The 21,428-nt window shown below is 43.0% G+C and overlaps 1 protein-coding gene across 1 annotated transcript in view; it reads left to right on the forward strand.

Moving 5' to 3' along the window:
• Positions 1-21,428, forward strand: part of LOC144773822 (coagulation factor VII-like) — a 225,467-nt gene that overhangs the window by 18,973 nt on the left and 185,066 nt on the right. The window contains 1 exon segment of the mRNA XM_078658918.1: positions 9,031-9,197. Coding sequence (XP_078515044.1) covers positions 9,031-9,197 — 167 coding nt within the window.

Consider the following 21,428-nt stretch of genomic DNA (forward strand, 5'->3'; position numbering starts at 1 on the left):
AAATTGATGAAGTAGCCAGATGCAGTTCTGTCTATTGTTGGAATTGCTTCCGGATTTTCTTTAGTCTTTGAATCTTCTTTTGTCACATTAGTATAGTCTGAAGCTACATCATTGTAGACAGGTGTTTCTTGACTAACTGTTGCAATTTGGGTTTCAAGAGGCACAAGTTCCATGGCTTTGTTGCATAGTCCTTTTTTATTTACTGCAGGTTTATCAAAAGTGATTAGTCTTTCAGTTTGAACCTCTTGGATTGTAGCAAGGTTTGGTCTTCTGCTATTTCTTGGGAGTCCACTGGGCCTACTACTTATTATTGGCCACATGATTGTGGTTTTACCAGGTCGATTGATACAACTCTATTCTCCTTTTTACCAGCAAGGGGCGGTAGTACTACTGATCTTGTTCCGCTGACAGCTAAGACAGGTACTGCTTTTCTGTAAGAAGGCCCAAATTCCTTCTTCACCGCGATCTTCTCTCTGACTAGATCCCCAATCTTTGGAATCCAGACAGGTCTTGCTGGGACAGGTGGTTTTTCTTCAGTGGCTGTTGGCTTTAACTTTGTGTTACTTAGACTTCTTCTTGTTTCATTTAAGTCCTGTAAAACAGCCAAATGATCTTTGATATCAAAGGCTTTTTCTTTCACCACTGAAGTCTGACTATCTAAGTCCTGGATTTTCATTCTAGTGCCGAACAATAGTTCGTATGGAGTGATACCTTTTAGAGAATTTCTTGGCAGATTGTTAAGACTACGTTGGACACTTGTTAAATGTTTGACCCACCCATCACCCGAACCTAACACCCTCGCCGTTGTAGATTGCTTTATGTCACGTTTTTTCTTTCCACTACCACATTTCCCTCAGGATGGAAGGGAGAAGAGTACCGCAATGCAATGCCCATGCTGGCCATGGCCTCTTTGTAAGCTCGAGAGCTAAACGCAGGACCCTGGTCTGAATGTAGCACGCCAACTGCTTATGTGCCGATAAAGACTTGCAAATCATTTATAATAGTTCTGGCGTCAGCCGAGTGCTGGGGCCTACATCTTAAGTGAATTTTGTCTTAAAAATTATGGGACCGCTTTTTTCCTTCTGGATTTTTGCGTATAGATAGCCTGATGCTTTCTAATAAAGGTATCTGGGCTGGTGTCTCGTCCGGTTCCCCACTGCAATCTCTATTGCAGTTCTGACAATTAGTTGCAAAGTTTTAGATTTGCACGCACATCCCTGGCCACCAGTATTGTGATTGTAATTCTATTACAGATGTCAAGATCTCTTGGTGCCTCAGACCCTGTCCCATATGTGCTTCTTGAATCAAGTAAGCCCCCCGGTTCGTGTTTGGAATTACTCTATCCCCCACTCCAGGGATTTGAGCAAAAGGAACGGAGTTTGCATCAATTATGTATTTATTTCTGAGTGGATAATTTAGAGGTAACGCCGCATAGTTGCCTGTCATTGAGGCTTTTACTGCGAGTAGCGTTTCACCGTCTATTTGTTTTTTAGTACGCTTTTTTGTGACTACGGAAGCCGGTTGAACCGCTGCCGCTGTGGCTCTGTTAGCCAATAAATTCCCTGCAACGTGAACGCCATCACGTTGATGACTCAGTGTATGTATCACGTGAGTGTTTTGTAGTTCTTTCTGCAAAAGAACTACTTGTTCCCAAAGTTTTTATGCTTTATTGTGGCACCTGTGTCATCCTTGTAACCGTTTTGAATCCAAGTCTGCATGCTCTTATTATAAGACTGGACGCAGTAATGCGAATCGCACACTATTAGTGTCGAGAATTCGCAATCAGCATTTTCAAGCGCCATCTTTAAAGATCCTATTTCAGCTCGCTGAGCTGTACAGTTTGAGTGATTCAGTTTTGGTGATTATCGGTCTAAATTTACCAAAGCGCCAGCGACCTTTAACAATCGCGCACGCTGCATTGTAGGATTTTTTATCCACGTCGTAGTGTTGTGCAAATCTATCCATGTAGATTACACAGGTGTACTGTTCTAGAGGCAGAATTTCGATTGGCAGAGGTTATTCATGTTCGTATTCTAGATTTTCTAGTTTTTTCATTTTCGGATCAAAAGCGTGTTTCAAGTCTTCTGCAGCAAAATAATTTTCCCATTGTATCCATTTTGGATCTAATGCCACAGTTTTCAGATTGCATGGTCTTGTTACAGCCTCCAGGGCTGATTCTGCTGTTAATACAGATATGTTTCTCCCTCGGACTAGGGCTCTTTCTTTTGCTACAGCAGTTACAACCGCTGTTAGAATTTTTTCAGTAGAACTGAATTTCATTTCTGCTTGTGTGTACAAATGTGATTTGTAAGCTATTGGTACCGTTTCTCCCTCATTAGAGGTCAGGTACGTGAATCCGCATCTTCCTGGGATGACTCGGATTACAAGGTTGCGTTCGTTTACGCGTGTTTGCAGTTTTGTTTTAGTTAACATGTCTGTTTCTAATGATCTTAAAATTTCTGTGTGTTTCTGAGTCCAATTGCTTTGTTTGAAATCAGGTTTTATTAATTGATAGAGAGGTTTTACCCTCTCTGCATAATTTAGAATGTATGTTCTTCCGAAATTCAGGAAACCTAGTATTGATTGTAAGTTCTTCAGCGTTTTTGGTGCTTGGAGTACAGCACACTTCTCTAAGAAGTTGTCTGCTAGGCTTTTGCCTTCACTTGATAATTCATATCCTAAAAACAGGACAGTTAGGTGAGCAATTCTTGACTTTTTAAAGTTGAATTTGTACCCTTCAGCTGCGAACCCAAGTATTATGGTGTTCACTCTTTTCAAGTGTGTCTCCAGGTTATCATCTGTGAGATAGATGTCATCGACATAAGATAATGCCTCATCATCATATATTTGTAGTAACTCTGTTACCCTTGCTGAGATTAATCCTGGGCTATTCTTGAATCCCTGTGGGAGTCGACAGAATTGTTTATGCGACCCCATTGTTGAGAAAACTGTCAAATACCTGCTTTCAGGTACAATGTTTTGACAAAAGAATCCATTTGAGATATCTAATGTCGTTTTATATTTTTTGCGCACGATGTTATTCATTAGTGCTGCACTGTGTGAGTTTTGTACTGCAAATGTCTTGCAGCAGGAGTTTAAGTGTCTGTAGTCCAAAACTAGACTATATGAATCGTCTGGCTTGGAGACAGGAAACAAAGGATTGTTCATTTGTGAGGTGCATGTTTCAATCACCCCCTGATATTCAAGTTGATCTAAGATCTCCCTGACTTGCTTTTTAGCTTCTTGTAGTAGTGTATTTGTAGTGTATTTTGTAAAGCGCACAGCTGCCCCAACGGGGCGTCCCGGCGCTGTATAACGCTGTGGAACCCTTCCTGGCTCTCCCTGTGAGATGCCCCTCCTGGGTACCCCAAGGTGAAGCCAGGCATCCCAGTGTTGTTGGGGCCGTTGTGGAGATTAAGCAAGCTATTGCCCAGAGTTGCAGCGTGGGACCCATGATTAGAGTAGGCGCCGAGGTGAGAATTATCGAGTCCGTGGACATTGAGCTCAAGACCCTGCCGCGTCGGGACTTGAACCCTGGTCCCGGGCCTGATCTCTGCTTCAGAGTCTGCCGCTCTAACTAGTGAGCCACACTTCTCCACAACTGGGTACTGCCTTTGTGCAGTAGGTTGACTTTTTAACTGGATTTTGTGGGGAGGAGAATCCTCATCCCATCCTACATGAATTTTATATAATGCAGGAGCTTGGGCCACTGCCCATTTTCTTGCAAATTTCTATTTTTTATTAATTGGAATATGATTTGAGAAGGCAGGCATAATCATTCCTTCGCCATGAGGGCACTCCCTGACAAACTCTGGGGCCAGTCTTTTTCAGCTAACAGGATATCATAGCCTTTAGATAAGTGATCCCAAAAGAGACCCCTTATTTTCCTAGTTTTGTCCCCCTCTATACGCAATGTTATTTCATATAATTTATGGGGTTTGCTAACTCTGGTATCTGCAGTTTCCACCTGAATTGTATTCATTCGTGTCCACTGTCTCCAGAAGATTCATCAGGATCTTGCGAACTATGATTACTTCTGCAGCGCTGTCTAGCATTGTCTGGGCCCACTCTCCGTTTTTCAGTTGTGTCCTCAGAATCCTCGGCATGTTTTATTTTAATACTGGCTACCTTCTTCTTTGGAAATTGTAATTTTTTACTTTGATGAGCAGGTTCCTTGTCTTTTGACTTGACGTGCTCTTCCTTGTGTTCTGACCCTCCTCTTCTTTCCGATTTCTGTGAGGAATTCTGAAAAGATCGAGAGGGACGTGTATCAATATCTTGATATCTGTCAGGTTTTCCTAATTTATCCCTATCTCTAGGGTTGAATCTTTTCTCAGAGGGCTCCCTTTGGGGAGACTTGCTTCCTCTTTCTGGAGATCTATCTCTCCGCTGAGGAGACCTTCCTCTGGACTGAAAACATTTTTCTCTGGGAGTGGATTGTTTATTACCCTCCCAACTCTTTTTTGGAGTGTTCAGATTATTTTTAATAAAAAGTTTTTTCAGGACTTTCAATTAGTTGTGGTTTTAGTGGTTTCCCACCCAAACTATTTATACCTAGTTCTTCATAGGATTTTTGGATTCTGGCAAGTTCAAAAGGTTGTTCTGCTATATCTGTTTCTTTCAATTTCTGGCGGATCGCCACAGATGCTGCTACTCCTTATATGTTGGCTAATAATATAGCCGAGACCTGCTTAAAGTCTTTCAGTAATTTCATACCCAGAGTTAAAGCAGATTCTGGACCGTATTCATTTTGAATCTGTCTTAGTACGTCTGGTATAACCGCCATGGACGGAACACCATGTGTTTTTGTGTAAATTGAAGCAAAGACTGTGCCTCAAATGTCACAGTCCTCCACATCTGGTGCGATCCCCATTGGAAGGCAGATATTCAGAATTCTGTGTTTCTCATGAGGTGTAGTATCAGGAAATACTGCCTCTATTTGAGTGATTTTTTGTGCTAACCAGAACGGAATTTGTTCCCGTTTTGCGGGTATTTTGCCAATTGCTGATTGTATATTCTGTGATGTGATTTTATTTGTGTTCCCCTGTTGAGGGGTGTGCTGTGGAATTCTTATTGCTGGTTGGACTGTTGAAGTCCTCATGACATATTGGACCAATTGTCTATGTATTTTAATTAGTAGTTTTAGCTGAGCTAAAAGTTCCCGGTCTGACATTTTTTCAATGTCTGGATGTGGTGTGTAGCTGCTAGATGTGGCTCCTGGTCTACCTAGTGGACCGAGCCTGGTTATGTGATTTTGATGTTTTAGGGTGCCATTAAACCAGAGCAGGTGCTCTTGGTATGTTAGTGGAATTTCAACGTCCTCAAAAGGAGCGTATTCATCCGGAGGTTCCTCTATTTTGTAATAGTGAAAGTCTTGTGTTACAGCGTTTGCTGCTGGAAATTGTATCCATGAATAGAATACCTCTGTCTGCCGGTATTCATGGGCCTCTACCACGAATATGACTGTACCACCTCTCGGTGATAGTCCATTTTCTATGTTCTTCTTACATTAACCGGAATGATTATAACATTCGGGTCATTCTGTTGGAGAGTTGTGTCATCTAACAACAGTTGAGACACTAAAGCATCTCTTTCTTCGTCACCTTCCGGCATTTTACTGATAGAAGGTTTTTTGTTGCAGAGCAAGTTTCAAGGAAACAAAGATTAGGTGCACAATATTTTGGAACACTGTATCCTTCAACGTTGACTAAACCAAAAACTAATACATAGGAATCTCTTCCTACTAAGTTCAGGCGGATATTAACCTTTTACCCACTCCAGACGTCTATTGGAGTTTTTACGGGAAAAAGGGGTCTGTGTGAAAAGCACGACTGAGTTACTCTAATGTCTTGCGTTAGATTATCGCCTTACCAAACGTTGGGCGCCATGTAGTGTAGTTCCTATATTCCCAATAGGCTCTGCGCATTGGAATAACATAAACAGTAGTTTAGACGTAGGACTGAGGTCATCTAGGTCTCTACTGACTATGTTAGACTTAATTAGTTTTGCCAGCTAGCTCAGAGGTCACTAGAAACTTTCTCGAATGTTCAGGAAGGCGTTAACTTTCCTGATTAGACAAGAAGGGATTAGTTTCTGACAACCGCATAAACATGACAACTTTGCTCCCTCAGAATAAAGAGTATATCTCTAGAGTTGTGTGAAAACAATAGACAACTATTTCACTGAGTCAATCGTGCATGCTTAATTTCACCAGGAGTGCAGAGAAATAGAGAGACGGGCGTTTTCAATAAAAGGTGTTATTTATTGAGCAGTCTTCTTTCTCATGCAAGAGAAATGAGTAACCACAAATGCAGTAATTATCATAAAGTTAAGTGCGCACAGTAAAAGGAGTATTATGAAATAATACTGTAAAAGCATTGATATGGTTTGTGAGCCATATGATACTTTAAAACGGATAAAATATATACATACATAAAATCATTGACTAAACGTACTCAACTGGTGCTTCTAAAATACGCCTACCCCGGTGTACCTGTCCTAAGCCTAATACGTGGGAAGGAGTAAGGAAGTTGCAGTTTAAGTTAAGTGGGTTTTTGCCAAGAATCTGAATCAAGAATTCTCTCAAGGTTTTAATCAGCTCCGTACCTTGGTTCTAGAATGAAGGAGGTCTTGTATCTCTCTCTCGGTACTCGATCTCCCAGCAACCCGCAAGGGTGACGTAAGGTTGGACATAAGACGTCACTAAGAACTAACAGTTCTTTCTGGACTCCAGGAGTTCTTGTTCAAATCAAAACAAAAGCAGGGGGATTTCCCGGCCTGCTGGAGGCTTGGTTTGTTTAAAGAACGCGTTGTACTTTCTAGGAGTCTATGGGAGTAGCCTTGCCGTATTTGGACAGCATGGGCTATGACTAGATATGGACATGATTCCTATGCCTTTATAAGGATATGTTTTGTAATAACCATATAAGGGCATGAATCGGGGATATCTTGATTAGGGTCCTAGATAGATTCACAACAACCCAGTTCAAGTTGGATTTGCCTAGCTCATGGAAGCATTAATGTTTCTTTGGGGAACATGCTAGGGGTGTATCTAAGTATTTTTCTTTTTATATTGTGTCATTTCAGTTTTGCCCCTGTGATTTTTTTGTGCAAGGCTTCTTTTATATAGAACTCCATGCTATGCGGAAGGTCGTTAAAAAGATGGCTTCAACAGGGTGCCTCCCCTGTTGGAAGTGCACATGGTTAATTAGCAAGAATTAAGTTCATGTTACTTGAGTGCTCTCTACCCAAAAATAGAGCTGAAATAGCAGGGCTATGTAGGACAATGTACACACAGCCAATGTGTGAAGTCATATTTAACTATGAAGAGATGCCTCAGCCAGCATGTAGTTCCAAAGTATAGCTGGGTTTTTTTCCAAACAAGAAACTCCAGCCACCACAGCACAACCTTCATCTTGCCCCTTCCTTACCATTTTCCCCTCTTTCAACAATAACACTCTCATAAAGAACCTTTAATTGTACATGAGGTACCTACAGGCCAGAGATATCAACTATATACAAGCTCAATAAGGAATATAAGACACAATGCCTTTAATACCTTTGTGTATTAAGCGTGATACAGTCCCTATTGAAATCCAACAAATATAAGAGGACCACAAATCCGTCAAAAGTTATATTCATTCATATAAAGGGATTGAGCCTCTCTGTCAAGGAAACAAAGATGATTGTAATACACTAAAAAGAGAGATTGCAATGGCATAGAAGACTAAAATATCTTTTAATTAATTCATACAATGAAAAATTAGTGAGTGATAGGCATAATACTCTCTGGGCCTGCGAGGAAAAAAGAATACACCTATAACAGTATAAGGTTAATATCCAAGAAAACTAGACCAAGGGGTCCATTATGATGTCGGGCGGATCGCCACCGCCCGACCGATGGTGGCAATCAACCCAACATCATTCCCCGCCGGCCCTCCATTTACCCCCGTCATATTAAAATGGCGGGGGTTACAGCGGCGGGTGGAAAGACCGCCCACCGCATTTCCAGAATCAGAATGATTGCCTGCCGGGCGGAACTCGGGCCTTATATATCAGGATACCTGGCGAAGAAGGCCATTGCCATGGAAAGGCATGCGGGCATTGCTTTGGTGGCCTGTTGCGGGGGGCTGCACTTGGGGGGGTACCTATCGTACCCCCCTACATTGGCATGCACAAGGTGGCAGGCACCGCACGGTACCTGTCACGTTGTACATGCCAATGCACAACATGCACATTTAACCTTGTGGCGGGTGCTACTTACAGCATCGCCTGCCACAATGTTAAATGTGCGGGATGCGACCGCCAGGTTGGCGGGCGCATCCTAATGGGCACAGCGGGACACCACACCTCTGGCGGTCGGTCCCATTCACCGTTATGGTGGCGGGCGGACTTTGTCTGTTCGCCATCGTAATGGGCCCCTTAGTGTTATGACCTTAAGAGTGCATTGGGTGTCTATGGTTGTTTACAAAATGTCAGAGAGTTGGTACTTAGAGTGGGAGATGACATTCATTTACCTAAGGAAGGGATCCTTGATAGGCAATCATAATGTATTTTTAGAATATCTAAATCTCACAAAGCAATTACAAAATGTATATGCATCAGTATCTCCAACATTTTATCGACAAGATGTCCAACTGGAATCAAAAGTGAAAACAATGAAATGTACCCATTGGAAACCTCTCTAGGTTAAAGACACTCACCCACTCTATTAGTGGCATGCAGCATCATTGGGTCTCATCCTGGTCCCTATAAACCAGATGGGCTCAACCATATTTCAGGTAGTACTCAAGATTTTATTAATCCGAAATCAAGTCATGCTCCTTCATCAACAGGTATGTAATATTGGAAACATTATATGAGATACTTTCATCCCCAAACTGAGTGTGAGTTGATACCATTATTGTTATTGCTGTAGAAAATTAAATACAATGATTTGGATTTATATCAAAACACTTAGAAACGTGAAAATGCAAATAACCAATATAAAAAATGCAAGCCAATTCAGTTCCATCTATTTTCATCTTTCAGTTTTTATACGACACGAGGAAGCGAATAATGTATTAAAAACAAGGCAGAAGCGGGCAAACAGCATTTTTGAAGAGATAATGATGAAAGCATCACTTGAGCGTGAATGCATGGAGGAGAAATGTTCCTATGAAGAAGCCAGAGAAGTATTTGAAGATGATAAGAGAACTGTAAGTAGAATTTATAACATTAGATCAGAAATATTTTGCCTTTCTATTTTTTTTGCAATACATTTCCCGGTAGCCACACTAAGCCATTAATGCTTTAGTATGCTTAGCATTTGGCACGGTCTCAGGAATTCAAAACAGAGCTGCCACTAAAATACTTAGTGCTTCTTAAGATCAGCAGTGGCTGTGATGTGGATGTACGTTGTTACGACGCGTGGTATTACCACGCGTACCGTTACAACGCGTATTTTACAACGCAAATCGTTACCACGACTTGCGCTGTAGGGGTGCGGACTTAGTAATAGTTTAATTTACTATTCCAACACCAGCCTACGTACAGTAGGGAAGGTGTTGGAATAGTAAATCTACTATTCCTTGTCCTTTAGCGCCCTCCAGCGCAAGTTGTAGTTACGACTTGCGTTCTAAAATACGCGTTGTAAAGGTACTGCGGGGTAACATCCGCGTCGGAAAGGATGTTCCCCCTGTGATGTGTATGTAAGGAGACTGCTGACATGCGAAGTTCCCTGGTTAGTATGGGCATTGGCAAAGACAATCAGAGTTCAAGCAACAAAGCCCATCGTGACTAAGACGCACTACAAAGCTGAAAAAGCGTTCTACCCTGCTTCACACCAGATCGGCTGTGAGAGAGTCCTCTTTGTGCCTATGGTATTGGCTGCTGCCTGATATCATCGAAAAAAAGCCAAAGAAGACTTCAAGGCACATAACTGATTTTGTTGCAAGATGTTTTCCATCCCTGTGGCCATTGCTTAGATTTATATGGCTGCGTCGACCCCAAAATAGCATCCATGTCCACTTAACTGTGGCCACCTTGAGACGTCTGACTATGAATGGTTGTGTTACTGACACTGATTCATAGAGCCCCCACCACCCAACTTGACGAAGTGCACCCTGTTTGAAATGCTGCTGTGAGCTACCATGGATTGACTTGCACTGTTTTTTGGACTGTTTTGACACCAGTTCAATGAAGAGACACAATGGCTCCTGATCACAGCAGCCACATCTGGCATGTGAGCACCCTGAGCATACAACAAGATTTGGAAGCAAATAAGGCTTTTACTGTTCTGAGCTCTAAAGCCCATATCTGTCACTGCTCGCTTACCAAGTCGACATATGCTAGCTGTGAGCTGCTGTTCTAACCACTGCATCTCCCCTCCTGAAATCTCCCAGATATAATTGGGTGAGACAAATGTTCCTGAAGCCCTGCACCTGCTGGCATTCATACCTGTACTTCAGTTTCTAAACCAACATTCCATGCAGATGTAAACCCTTACTGCTAAACATTGTTTCCACCTGAGAGTCAAAGACCGATTAGGGAGACGTTCAGTGATCTCCATAGCTTTTCCTGTCCTTCTGGGACCCAGAGATAACAGAAAGTGCTTGTCACAAGGATTGTCCAGCCCCCAGGTTCTGGAGAAATAGCCTTATGATCGACGCTGACAGAAAAGCTTTAACTTTGAAACCCCTGCCCATCAAACTCCCCCAAAATTAGAAATATCTAAAAAGGGAAGACGGTCCCTGCTGCGAAGAAGCAGCAGTCCATGTTCTAGAGGAAAAAGGTGTCATCCGGGTTCACCACAAATGGCTGTGGGAATCCTCAATATATATATATATATTATACCCTAGCATGGCGCTACAAATACTGGAACATATAAAGGGGGTACCATTCTTTAGCACCAGACCCATTTTGCACCAAGCAAACTGTAGTATGTTAGTTTATAGTTTACTATTTATTTATAGTGCGTAGGATTACAACCTTTAGTAAGTATCTCTTTAAGACCTGTGTATTCTTTGAATGCTGTCATGTTCCACATTCCAGTCATACTTTCAATGAATGTTCCACATTTGACTGTTGGTCAGTTTCCTGTTGGTTGTGGATCTGACCAGACGTGCTCTTTTACTTGAGAATAAATTCTAGAAGTTATACTCCACTTGATTCATCTCTTCATTCAATACTACATTTTATTGGCGACGATCGGGATCCTAAGAAGTTTCTTCACTTCTTCAGAATTTTTTTTCAGAATTTTTTTTGTCTCCCGGATTTCTTCAAACAACGAACCTACGTTTCTTCAACTTTAATTTCACCGGAATGGATAAAGCGGCGCATCCTAAATACATTTGAAACTAAAACTGTGAGTTTGCGATTTAATTTCATTTTTCGCACATTTGTTCCTTCGCGCCCAAGGTGTTTACCTTTAAACGCGTCTTCCGTTGCTCCCGTGTACAGGCGCTCGTTTCAACTCTCGAGCCTCATTCTCAAGCCTGACACATAGCAACGTTGACGCTTAGCAACGCTCCAGGAACAAGTATTGTTTATACGCGTTACCGCGTCATAGGTCAACCAACGTGACCCGACGTAACGCGTACGTGCCGCCATCTTGAAACTCCAGATTGAGCACGTCTGGCTTTGATATTTCTTCGGAGTCTCCTCGCAAAGGAAATTTTGTCTTCACAAAGCGAACTCCTTCAGAAGTAAGATTTTATTTATCTAATCTTCAAAATTGACATTTCCAATGTACTTCGTTTTACAGTTTTGACATCACTTCATTTCAAGACTTTTATTTTTTATCAAATTCGTTTTCTTATTGAACATGAGTGTTGAACAATCTACTTCTGGCAATGCTGCCTCAGCATCATCCTCATGTATTAACATTAACATTAGCACTCCTAAGGAATTTTTAGTTTCTCCAGGTGATCCTATAATTAAGTGGGATGAATGGAAAAATTACTTTTTGAATTACATCGCCACTTTGGAGGATAATGTTGGTGCTTTGTCATCTGATAGAAAAATGCGAATGCTACTTCACAGTCTCGGTCCTGAAGGTCTCAGGGTGTATGATCAAATGCAAAAACCCGATAGATCAGGGGATTATGACAAATTTAAAACAGCATTATCAGATTTAACTGAGCACTATACACCTACTGTTTGCATTGGTGTAACAAGACGCGCGTTTTTCAAACGCAAACAACTCCAGAACGAAACTGTTGAAGAATATGTGTCTCAACTGAAAATTTTAGCTGCACTGTGCAAATTCGGTGTTTTACACGATGAATTGATCAGAGATCAAGTTGTTGTTTGTACTAAAAACAAGAGTATTCAAGACAGACTTTGGATAGAAGGAGAATCTAGTCTCCAGGATGTCATTACCTTGCTAAAAAAGGCTGAATTATCAGATAGGAATTCCAAAGCACTATCCAATCAATCAGAATCTTCTTCCACACCAACTGTGAACAATATTTCTGACAACAAAAAAAAAAGTATTTACGCAAAAAAGAGTGCCAGCAAGAAATTCCAAACTAACAAGAATTCTTCTTCTTCGTCTAACAAACCCAATCAGAGTAGTTCGTTTTCTTTTGCATGTTACCGTTGTGGTGATAAAAATCATAATGCAAGCTCTGAAAATTGTCCTGCTAGATCCGCAAAATGCTCCAATTGTGGTATAGTTGGTCATTATGCTAAAGTATGCAACAAAAAGTCTTACCAACATACCAAAGTAGCTTGTATCACTGATACTTCTTCTGATTATGACTCTGACATAAGCTTGTCATCTCCCACTTCTTCTACAAATGCACAATGTAATATTGTTTTAGTTATTGGGGAGGATGAGAGAAGCAGACCCTTATGTATTGTGAAATTTGGGGGTATTCCTGTACAAGTTGCTGCCGACTCTGGGTCTCCCTACACTATTGTCAACAAAAAAGTTTGGGAGAAAGAATGAGTGAGTGAGTTGGGTCCTCATTTAGAGCCCAGTGACATTCTTACTGAAAGCTTTACTGGTAACACTATAGAAATGTTGGGTTTTCGTGCTTTGAATTTTGAATTCAAACATCGTACAGCATTTTGTAAGTTATACATCGCCATTAATGGTCCTTCTGTTTTAGGCTGGAGAGATCAAAGAGCTTTACACATTGTTCTTGATCCCAACAGCATTGAACAGGTTCTGGTTACTGGTGTAAGTGAAGATACCAATCTTACAGAATTTCCGAACGTAGTTTCAGGTAAGATTAGAGAATTCAAAGGGTTCGCACCACAGCATGATTCTAGGCTGAGAAAAGTTCTGAAAGTCCTTGATGAAAGATGTCTCACTGCTGAATTTTCTGAGTGTACTTTTTCAGAAGACAACGTTGTGTATCTAGGCCATGAGATTAGTGCTCAGGGTATAAGACCTAAGACTAAACTTTTAAGAGCTATTATAGATACTCCTGCAATTCCTTTCGTTTCGTCCAAGGAATGTCAACAAACCTTTGAAAGTATTAAAAATGCTGTTTGTAGTGCTCCCAACCTACAAGGCTTTGATAGTTTTTCTAAAAACCAATGGTTCAAAGCTGATTCTGAAGATAAAGTCCTGACTGAGGTTAAGTATAGAGTTATGGTGGGTTGGAAAGATTTTCGTAAAAAAGATCTTAATGATTCTTTGAGAGGATTTTGGGAAGTTCGTGACAAACTTTCTATTTCTGAGTTATTTTTATTAAGATGTGATAAAATAATTCCACCTGTGTCAGTTAGAGCTCACATTATGCAGTTATCCCATGAAAGTCATCCGGGCATCTCTCTAACTAAGTCAAGAGTAAGAGATCAGTATTGGTGGCCAGGGATGAATAATGATATTGAAAAGTTTGTTAAATCTTGCTTAAATTGTAGAGTTTCAGACAAATCAAAAAAAGCCTTTAATCTACCTTTGGGAAATGTTACTTCTTCTAATTTTCCTTGGGAAAATTTAGCCATAGACATTATAGGTCCTGTCAACTGGTTTGATGATAATGTGAAATTTATCATTATTATTGTTGATTTATTTTCTAAATGGTTCGAAATGAAAGTGGTTGAGAAAGCGAACTCTGTTATTATTATTGAATTCTTGGAATGTGTGTTTATCCAGGAAGGTTGCCCTTCATCTGTTCTAACTGAAAATAGTTCTCAATTTAAGTCCAAGGGAATGCAATTATTTTTTACTTCAAAAGGAATTGATCATAAGTTGACACCATTATATCATCCTTCTTGGAATGGTGTTGTAGAAAGACTTAACAGGGTCATTAAAAATACCATACAATTGTGTATCAAGTCAAAACTTGTGTGGGAGTGTGAGTGTAAGAAAATGTTATGGGCGTATAGGATAACTCCACATCCCTCTTCTGGAAAATGTCCATTCTCTTTGTTGAGATGTCGTATTCCATTTTCAAAAACTAATACGGGTTGGATGAAAAGGAATGATATGATATTTTACGATACTGATGCAATTAAATCTAAATTGTCTTCTTCTCAAGCCAAAAACAGAATTTATCTTGACGATAACCATGGTTCAAAACCTGTCAAACTACAAGTAAGGGATTCTGTTTGTATTAAGAGTGCCAGAAAAGTACCTAAAGGTCAAAGCAAATTTAGTTCGCCTAAGAAAGTTGTGAAGATTCATGAAAATTCTGTTACTTTAGAGAATGGTGAAAAATGGCATCTTATAGGCATTTTTGGTGTTTTGATGATTTTCATTCTGATATCTCAGATTTTGTTCTAAATCCTATTGACGAGTTTAATGAAAATAGTAATTGCATTCATGATGAACCTTCTTCTGATTGTATTCAATCTGATATCTCAGATTCTGCTCAGAATCCTATTGATCCTGACTACTAAGTTAATAGTAATTGTTTTCATGATGAAGCTTCTCTTTCAAATGTTCGTGATAATGAAGCTTCTCCTTCAAATGTTTATGATAATTGCATTCCTGTTAACCAAGATCGAGAATCTTCCTCTGTCCAGAAATCTTCTTTTGGTAGATCTGTCAAAAGACCTTCGAAGTACAAAGAATTTTTTGTGTATAAATAATTTTTTGTGTTTTTAAAAAAAAAAAAAAAACAAAGAGGGGAAGATATGTAGTATGTTAGTTTATAGTTTATTATTTATTTATAGTGTGTAGGATTACAACCTTTAGTAAGTATCTCTTTAAGACCTGTGTATTCTTTGAATGCTGTCATGTTCCACATTCCAGTCATACTTTCAATGAATGTTCCACATTTGACTGTTGGTCAGTTTCCTGTTGGTTGTGGATCTGACCAGACCAATCAATCAATCAATCATAGACATTTATAGAGCGCTCTACTTACCCGGAGGGTCTCAAGGCGCTAGGGGGGGGGTGCTGCTACTGCCCGAACAGCCAGGTCTTGAGCTTCTTCCTGAAGGCGAGGTGGTCTTGGGTCAGGCGCAGGTCGGTCGGGAGGGAGTTCCAGGTCTTGGCAGCCAGGTAGGAGAAGGACCTTCCTCCTGTTGTCGTTCTTCAGATGCGGGGGACGGCGGCGAGGGCGTGGCTGGCTGATCGGAGGTGTCGTTTGGGAGCGTAGAAGTTGATGCGGTTGTTGAGGTAGCTCGGGCCTTGATCGTGTAGGGCTTTGTGTGCGTGGGTGAGGAGACGGAAGGTGATTCTCTTGTTGACCGGGAGCCAGTGCAGGTCTCTTAGGTGTCCGGAGATGTGGCTGTGTCGTGGGATGTCGAGGATGAGTCTGGCCGAGGCGTTCTGGATCCGTTGGAGTCTCTTCTGGAGCTTGGCGGTGGTTCCGGCGTAGAGGGCGTTGCCGTAGTCCAGTCGGCTGGTGACGAGGGCCTGGGTGACAGTCTTCCTGGTCTCGGTGGGGATCCACCGGAAGATTTTCCGTAGCATGCGCAGGATGTTGAAGCACGACGAGGAGACTGCGTTGACTTGCTTGGTCATGGAGAGGGAGGAGTCCAGGATGAAGCCCAGGTTGCGTGCGTGGTCTGTCGGTTTGGGTGCAGTTCCCAGGGCGGGGGGCCACCAGGAGTCGTCCCAGGCGGAGGGCGAGGATCCCAGGATGAGGACTTCCGTCTTGTCCGAGTTCAGCTTCAGGCGGCTGGTCGACATCCACTCGGCTACTTCTTTCATTCCTTCGTGAAGGTTGGCTCTGGCGGCGGCGGGGTCGTTGGTAAGGGAGAGGATCTTTTACTTGAGAATAAATTCTAGAAGCTATACTCCACTTGATTCATCTCTTCATTCAATACTACACAAACATAGCAAGAGAGTCTGAACCTCTGTGGCAGCGCTTGGGGATTGGGTTCCACCCAGAAGTAAACTCTGAAAAAACTGGGCTAAACGCAGCAGACCTGATTTAAAAAACAATGGCTTGAAAATTCAGAACTCTACTGCTGAAGAGTTCTTTCCACATTTGGAGTTAATTCGTGACTTTTATTGGAATCACAAAAAAGTTCACGAGTCCACCTGGAATATGTGTCAGTTGTAGATATCCAAGAATAGTTCCATTACTTCACCACCTCTCTGTGATATGAGATAGTGGGTGGATTGTGGAATGTTATGGCTTTGTGATGTGAGTGAACTGAAGAGCTGGAATTTGGTGGGTTGATAGTAGTTTTAGTATTGTGGTGAGAAAACGGGTTTTGTCCTTACAAAGAAATATTGGTGTTTTCAGTTGCTGTTAGACGTTGAAATGTTTGTAACTTACTGTGGAAGTAAGGTTCGAAATCTCACACACATCTCTAAATGTGTGAAGAAAGAAAATGATGAGATGAAGCTAAGTGATGAGAAGATTAATGCCATCTTGGCTGCGGTAGAAGATTGTGTAGAAGAGAATGAGAAGGCCATCTAGTTAATAAAAAGAGTATGTGATGAGTAGGGAGTGTTAATGTTCTTAAAAATTTTATGTATCATGGGCTATTTTTGTAAGGTGAAGATGTGTAGAGGTTTGAGCGATGTGAGGAAGCAAAATACACATGTAGCATGTGAGGTGGATGTGCAGGAATGCTTGAATGTGATATGTTGGAAATTAGTATGATAATGCTTTCAACATTCCCCAGGGAAACTTGTATACTTTATAATTAGATACAATTATTGAGCTCATGCTCTTTTAAGTTTAATAAAAGACATATTTCAAAGCGTAAATAATTAAGTCACAGAGATCCCTGTTGGTGGCTTTGAGAAGTTGGCCTGGTATATGATGTCCACAGTTCTGTGGGTACCTTGTATCAGTCCAAACAATCCCTTATGGTGATGGTTGTAAATCAACCTTAAAAAGACAAGCTATCCTAGGGGTAGCATGGACTAAGCAGCCTTAAAGGCTTAACTCAAGAGGGCATGTGAAGCCAGCTGTTTTACCATATGCAATCCTGTAATATCAAATTAAAGGACACCACACAAGTTATATATTATAAAAATATATGTATTTATTCTCAGAATAATCCCCACTACTCTTTATGAGCAATGAAGCACAAGCGTTTAAACAAAAGCACAATATAACATATGAAAGTTGCACAATTATGGATGAGGCCGGTGGCCACTCAAACCATATATCAATAAAGTGGTATAACAATCACTAATCGATCAGTGGTAAGGCCTAGGGCCTTGGGAATTGCTGCGACTACACTGGACTAACAGCAGTTAGGACGGGAGTAGCCCACGGGATTCGGGTACAGTGCCTAAAGCACACGCATGCACCAATGCAATGTCAATTGTGCGTAAAAGTTATCGAGTTACAGTTTTAAGAGTCTTCCGACTGGACTAGAAGGACAAAACTTTATACTTAGACACTAGAGGTGTAAACCACTACAGGAGCACCGGCGTTCAAGAGTTACCTCACCCACAGGAAGCGGGTGCACAGGTGCAAAGATGTGTCGGGTTTCGTCACGCAGTTCTATGGTGCCTGGATATGAAGATGCTGCAGGCGTCCAGAAGAGAAGTGTCCGGTGTGATCCAAGGGTGGATCGAAGATGTAGAGTACCTGAAAGCAGAGGGGACAGAGTCTGGGTCACTAGCCAGTGACCAGGAAGGAACCAGGCGATGTCGGGCGCAATCAGGTTGATGTCGTGAAGCTTGTCTCCACTGCCACGTGGACTTCTGGGCACCGAGGATGTCCTGGAGTGAATCACGAGCTGTCCCACAAAGGCTCTCGCTGTCGGCGGTGTTGGCTTCAAGATCAGAGTCAATAGGCCTTGGCAAAGGCAACCCACGCAGGATTCAAATATCGCCTCTTGACCAGACCAGGAGGGTCAGATCGGGTGCTCCTTTTCAGGGGAGCGAGGGCCAATCTCGAGCAACCAGCCTAGCAGAGTAAATTCAAAGGTTCGTCGGTACTGGTGCCACTAGCCAACGGGCAAGCGACCGGACCAACGCGTTGAGCAGGAAAATGCAAAAGGGCCCCACGCAGCACTCAAGGAGTGTGGAGGGATGAGCTTCAGTGGAAAAGCTGCTCGGGGCTGAAGCTTCTCAAACTCCAATGCACAGCTTCGAGGGAGCCTCGGGAGCTGCACGGTCAGCGCATCGTAGTTCTTCCAAGAAGGCCGCTCCCACGCTTCAGGTCGCCTCCACGGGTCTCAGCTTTGCAGGGACTGTGGATCGGGCTGTTAGAAGGCAGGCACGCTGGGTCTTGTTGATCTCTGTTGCTCGAGTTCTGGCGGGAACCCGCAACAAAGCAAATGTCGAGGTGCTGGATGGTGCCTGTTTGCACAGGGTGGTCACTCCTTGACCACAAGGGAGATTCTTCAGTCTTCTACGTCGAGTAGGATGTCAAAGGGTCCAGAGTTTCATTTCATTAGTTTCAGTCAGGATAATCTGATGTGCATCAGCCCAGCTCCTACCTTTATTCCAAATCAAGGGGCTGGGTTACGTGCTAGGTCCCTCCTATGGGTGGGACCCAGGAAGGGGGTGGTTACACCCCTTTCCCATTGTCCAGCTTCGCACCAGAACTGGGGCTGGAGAGTCCCAGAACCGGTTTGGCCGGCATTTGCTTGGGGACACCTTGTGCGCCCCAGGCAGTGTCTAGTTTCTTTCAACCCTCCCTGCTACAATCCACTATCTCCTGTCTGGGGTGGTGTGACACCTCCCTGTGACAGGAAACCCTTTGTCCAAGCGTCCTCTGCCAAGTTTCGGTCAGCAGCAGGAGGCCAGACTCATGTCTGTGGCAGCAGCATCCATTTTGTGATGCTGGGGCTCTGGTTAGGATTAACCGCGTTTTCAGTAAAGTAACAGGTCTTCTCCCTCTAGAAGGGTGGAATGCTACCCCCGTCACCAGAACTGGCGAGGGGGTAGTATTCCAAAGTGTATGACACCAAACACGACATGTTTTGATAAAGCCAAACCAAAGTTAGCAATAACCACGAGGATTATAATGCACTTAAGAGTATATGGTGTGGCAGTATCACTAGAACAGCTGCACGGAAATGGTTCCGACCTCTGCAGACAGGCTCAGCTCATGCTAGAGCACCATCTCACATAAAACCAAGCACTCTGCCTCCAGGATTGTTAAGGCCTGCCATAGCAGTGACTTATAGGTATATATGTGTCCAGATATAGGTTTAGATATAGGTATACTATATCTAAGCAAGGGGTGATTACACCACCTTGCCCCAGCTGAGTGATCAGCCAGTTGTGTCAATTTAAGGACCAGCCAGGGGTGGCAAAAGATATTCTGCAGCCCCTGGTAGGCCTTGGATGCACCTATGCCCTGGGCACCTATAGTGCACTGTACAGGGGCTGACAAGGTGTCCAGTACCAGATTGGTGATGTACCTAGGGTACATGGAGTCCATTTAAAGAGAGAGCAGATAGCCTGGGACCCTTATTAGCAGGATCCCAGGCCAACTAAGTCGAAAACCAGCTAAACACTAGGCAAAAAATCTGGGGTAACCATAGTCCGGTATTCACCCTCCTACATAACCCCCCCAAACGAAAGGCGATAAGGCTATCCTTGACCAGGTAAGCCTATATTACCTGAGTGGCCATATAAGGAGGAACCTGCACTGGCATGGTTACCCCCTGTGTCATGGTCCACCAAGTAATCCCTCACCCTATGGGTATCAGAGGGTCTCCACCATGGGGAATTACTACCTGTGGTGTGTTTTGGCAAAGTAAAAGGCTGGTGTTCAGATGGAGTACTGAAGTGAGGTTCCACTAATGTAGGGCTCAGCTTCCTCCAATCATCTTCCACCATGTGTGCCTTTCTTTCCTTGACTGAGTTGCACTGTGCTCTCAGGGTCAACCTCTGGATGCCTACAGCTGGAGGCTGGGTCCCTTCTGTTGGCTTACTGGAGGGACAGGTCAGGTTTGGGGCCCTAAGGTCCCAGGTTTGGCTGTGCCCAACAGTTTTAATCTGGGGGAGGTCCCTAACTAGTGGTAAGGGGGATCCTTCAGGAGTTTTTAACTTTTTCACCTTGCTTGGGCTGCTAGCTTTGGTGCCCCTAATCTGCTGATGGGGGTGTTTAATTTGATAGGGGGCCCTTTGGGGCTCTCTGACCTCCTTGACCTCTGTAGCCATGGGCTGACTGAGGCAGGGTAGAGAGGGGCAGGTTACCTGCTCCAGGCTGGGTCCCACCTTGGAAGGGTCCACTGACATCAGGGGCTCTGCCAGGCTAGGCCTGACTACCTCTGGGGCAGTTTCTTCACAAGGGGTAAGATCAGTTCCCTGAGGAGGCTGATCCTTTCCTAATGTCTGGTAGGAGAGTGATTTCTCTTCCTCCTCAATGCTCTCTGTTTGTGTGGAGTGATCCATAGTTTCAGGCTTCACAACACATGAATCAGTTTGAGTTTGGGCTGTGGCCATCACAGCCCCATCAACCTTTTCAGGAAGGGACTCAGTTTGGGTATGGGCTGTTACCATAACAGCTCTGCTAACCTTTTCAGGAAGGGATTCTGCTGAAGATGGGGCTGAGTCTTGCACAACCCTACCAACCTTTTCAGGAAGGACATCTTGGATTGGGGCTGTGGCCATCACAGCCCCACTAACCTTTCCATGGAGATTTACCATTTTAGAATGGGTTTCTTGTTCCACCTCAGCCCAGGCTGAGATTTCTAAATCATTCCCAAGTAGACAATCTACAGTCAAGTTTGGGGACACTGCCACTCTCTTTGGGCCAGTGACAACTCCCCAGCTGAGATTTACCACTGCCATGGGATGGTTTTTCTGCACCCCATCAATGTTTGTCACCTGGTATGTGGCACCGGGTAAAAGTTGCCTTGAGGGGACTAGATTCTCAGTCACCATAGTGATACTAGCCCCTGTGTCTCTATAGGCCTCAACTTTTTGACCACTGATGAGGGGCTCTTGCCTGTACTTGCTCAAAGTGTTTGGGCAATCAGTGAAGTTGGCAAACCCCATGCCATTTTCACAGATTAGAGTATTTGTAGTAGGGGACCTGGTTAGGCCAGAGTCCACCTGAGTTCCAAAAGTAAAGCCACCCACATTTTTGGGGGTGCTCTTACCAACTGGGGGA

The sequence above is a fragment of the Lissotriton helveticus genome, chromosome 8 (assembly GCF_964261635.1).
Source record: "Lissotriton helveticus chromosome 8, aLisHel1.1, whole genome shotgun sequence".
Classification (NCBI taxonomy): domain Eukaryota; kingdom Metazoa; phylum Chordata; class Amphibia; order Caudata; family Salamandridae; genus Lissotriton; species Lissotriton helveticus.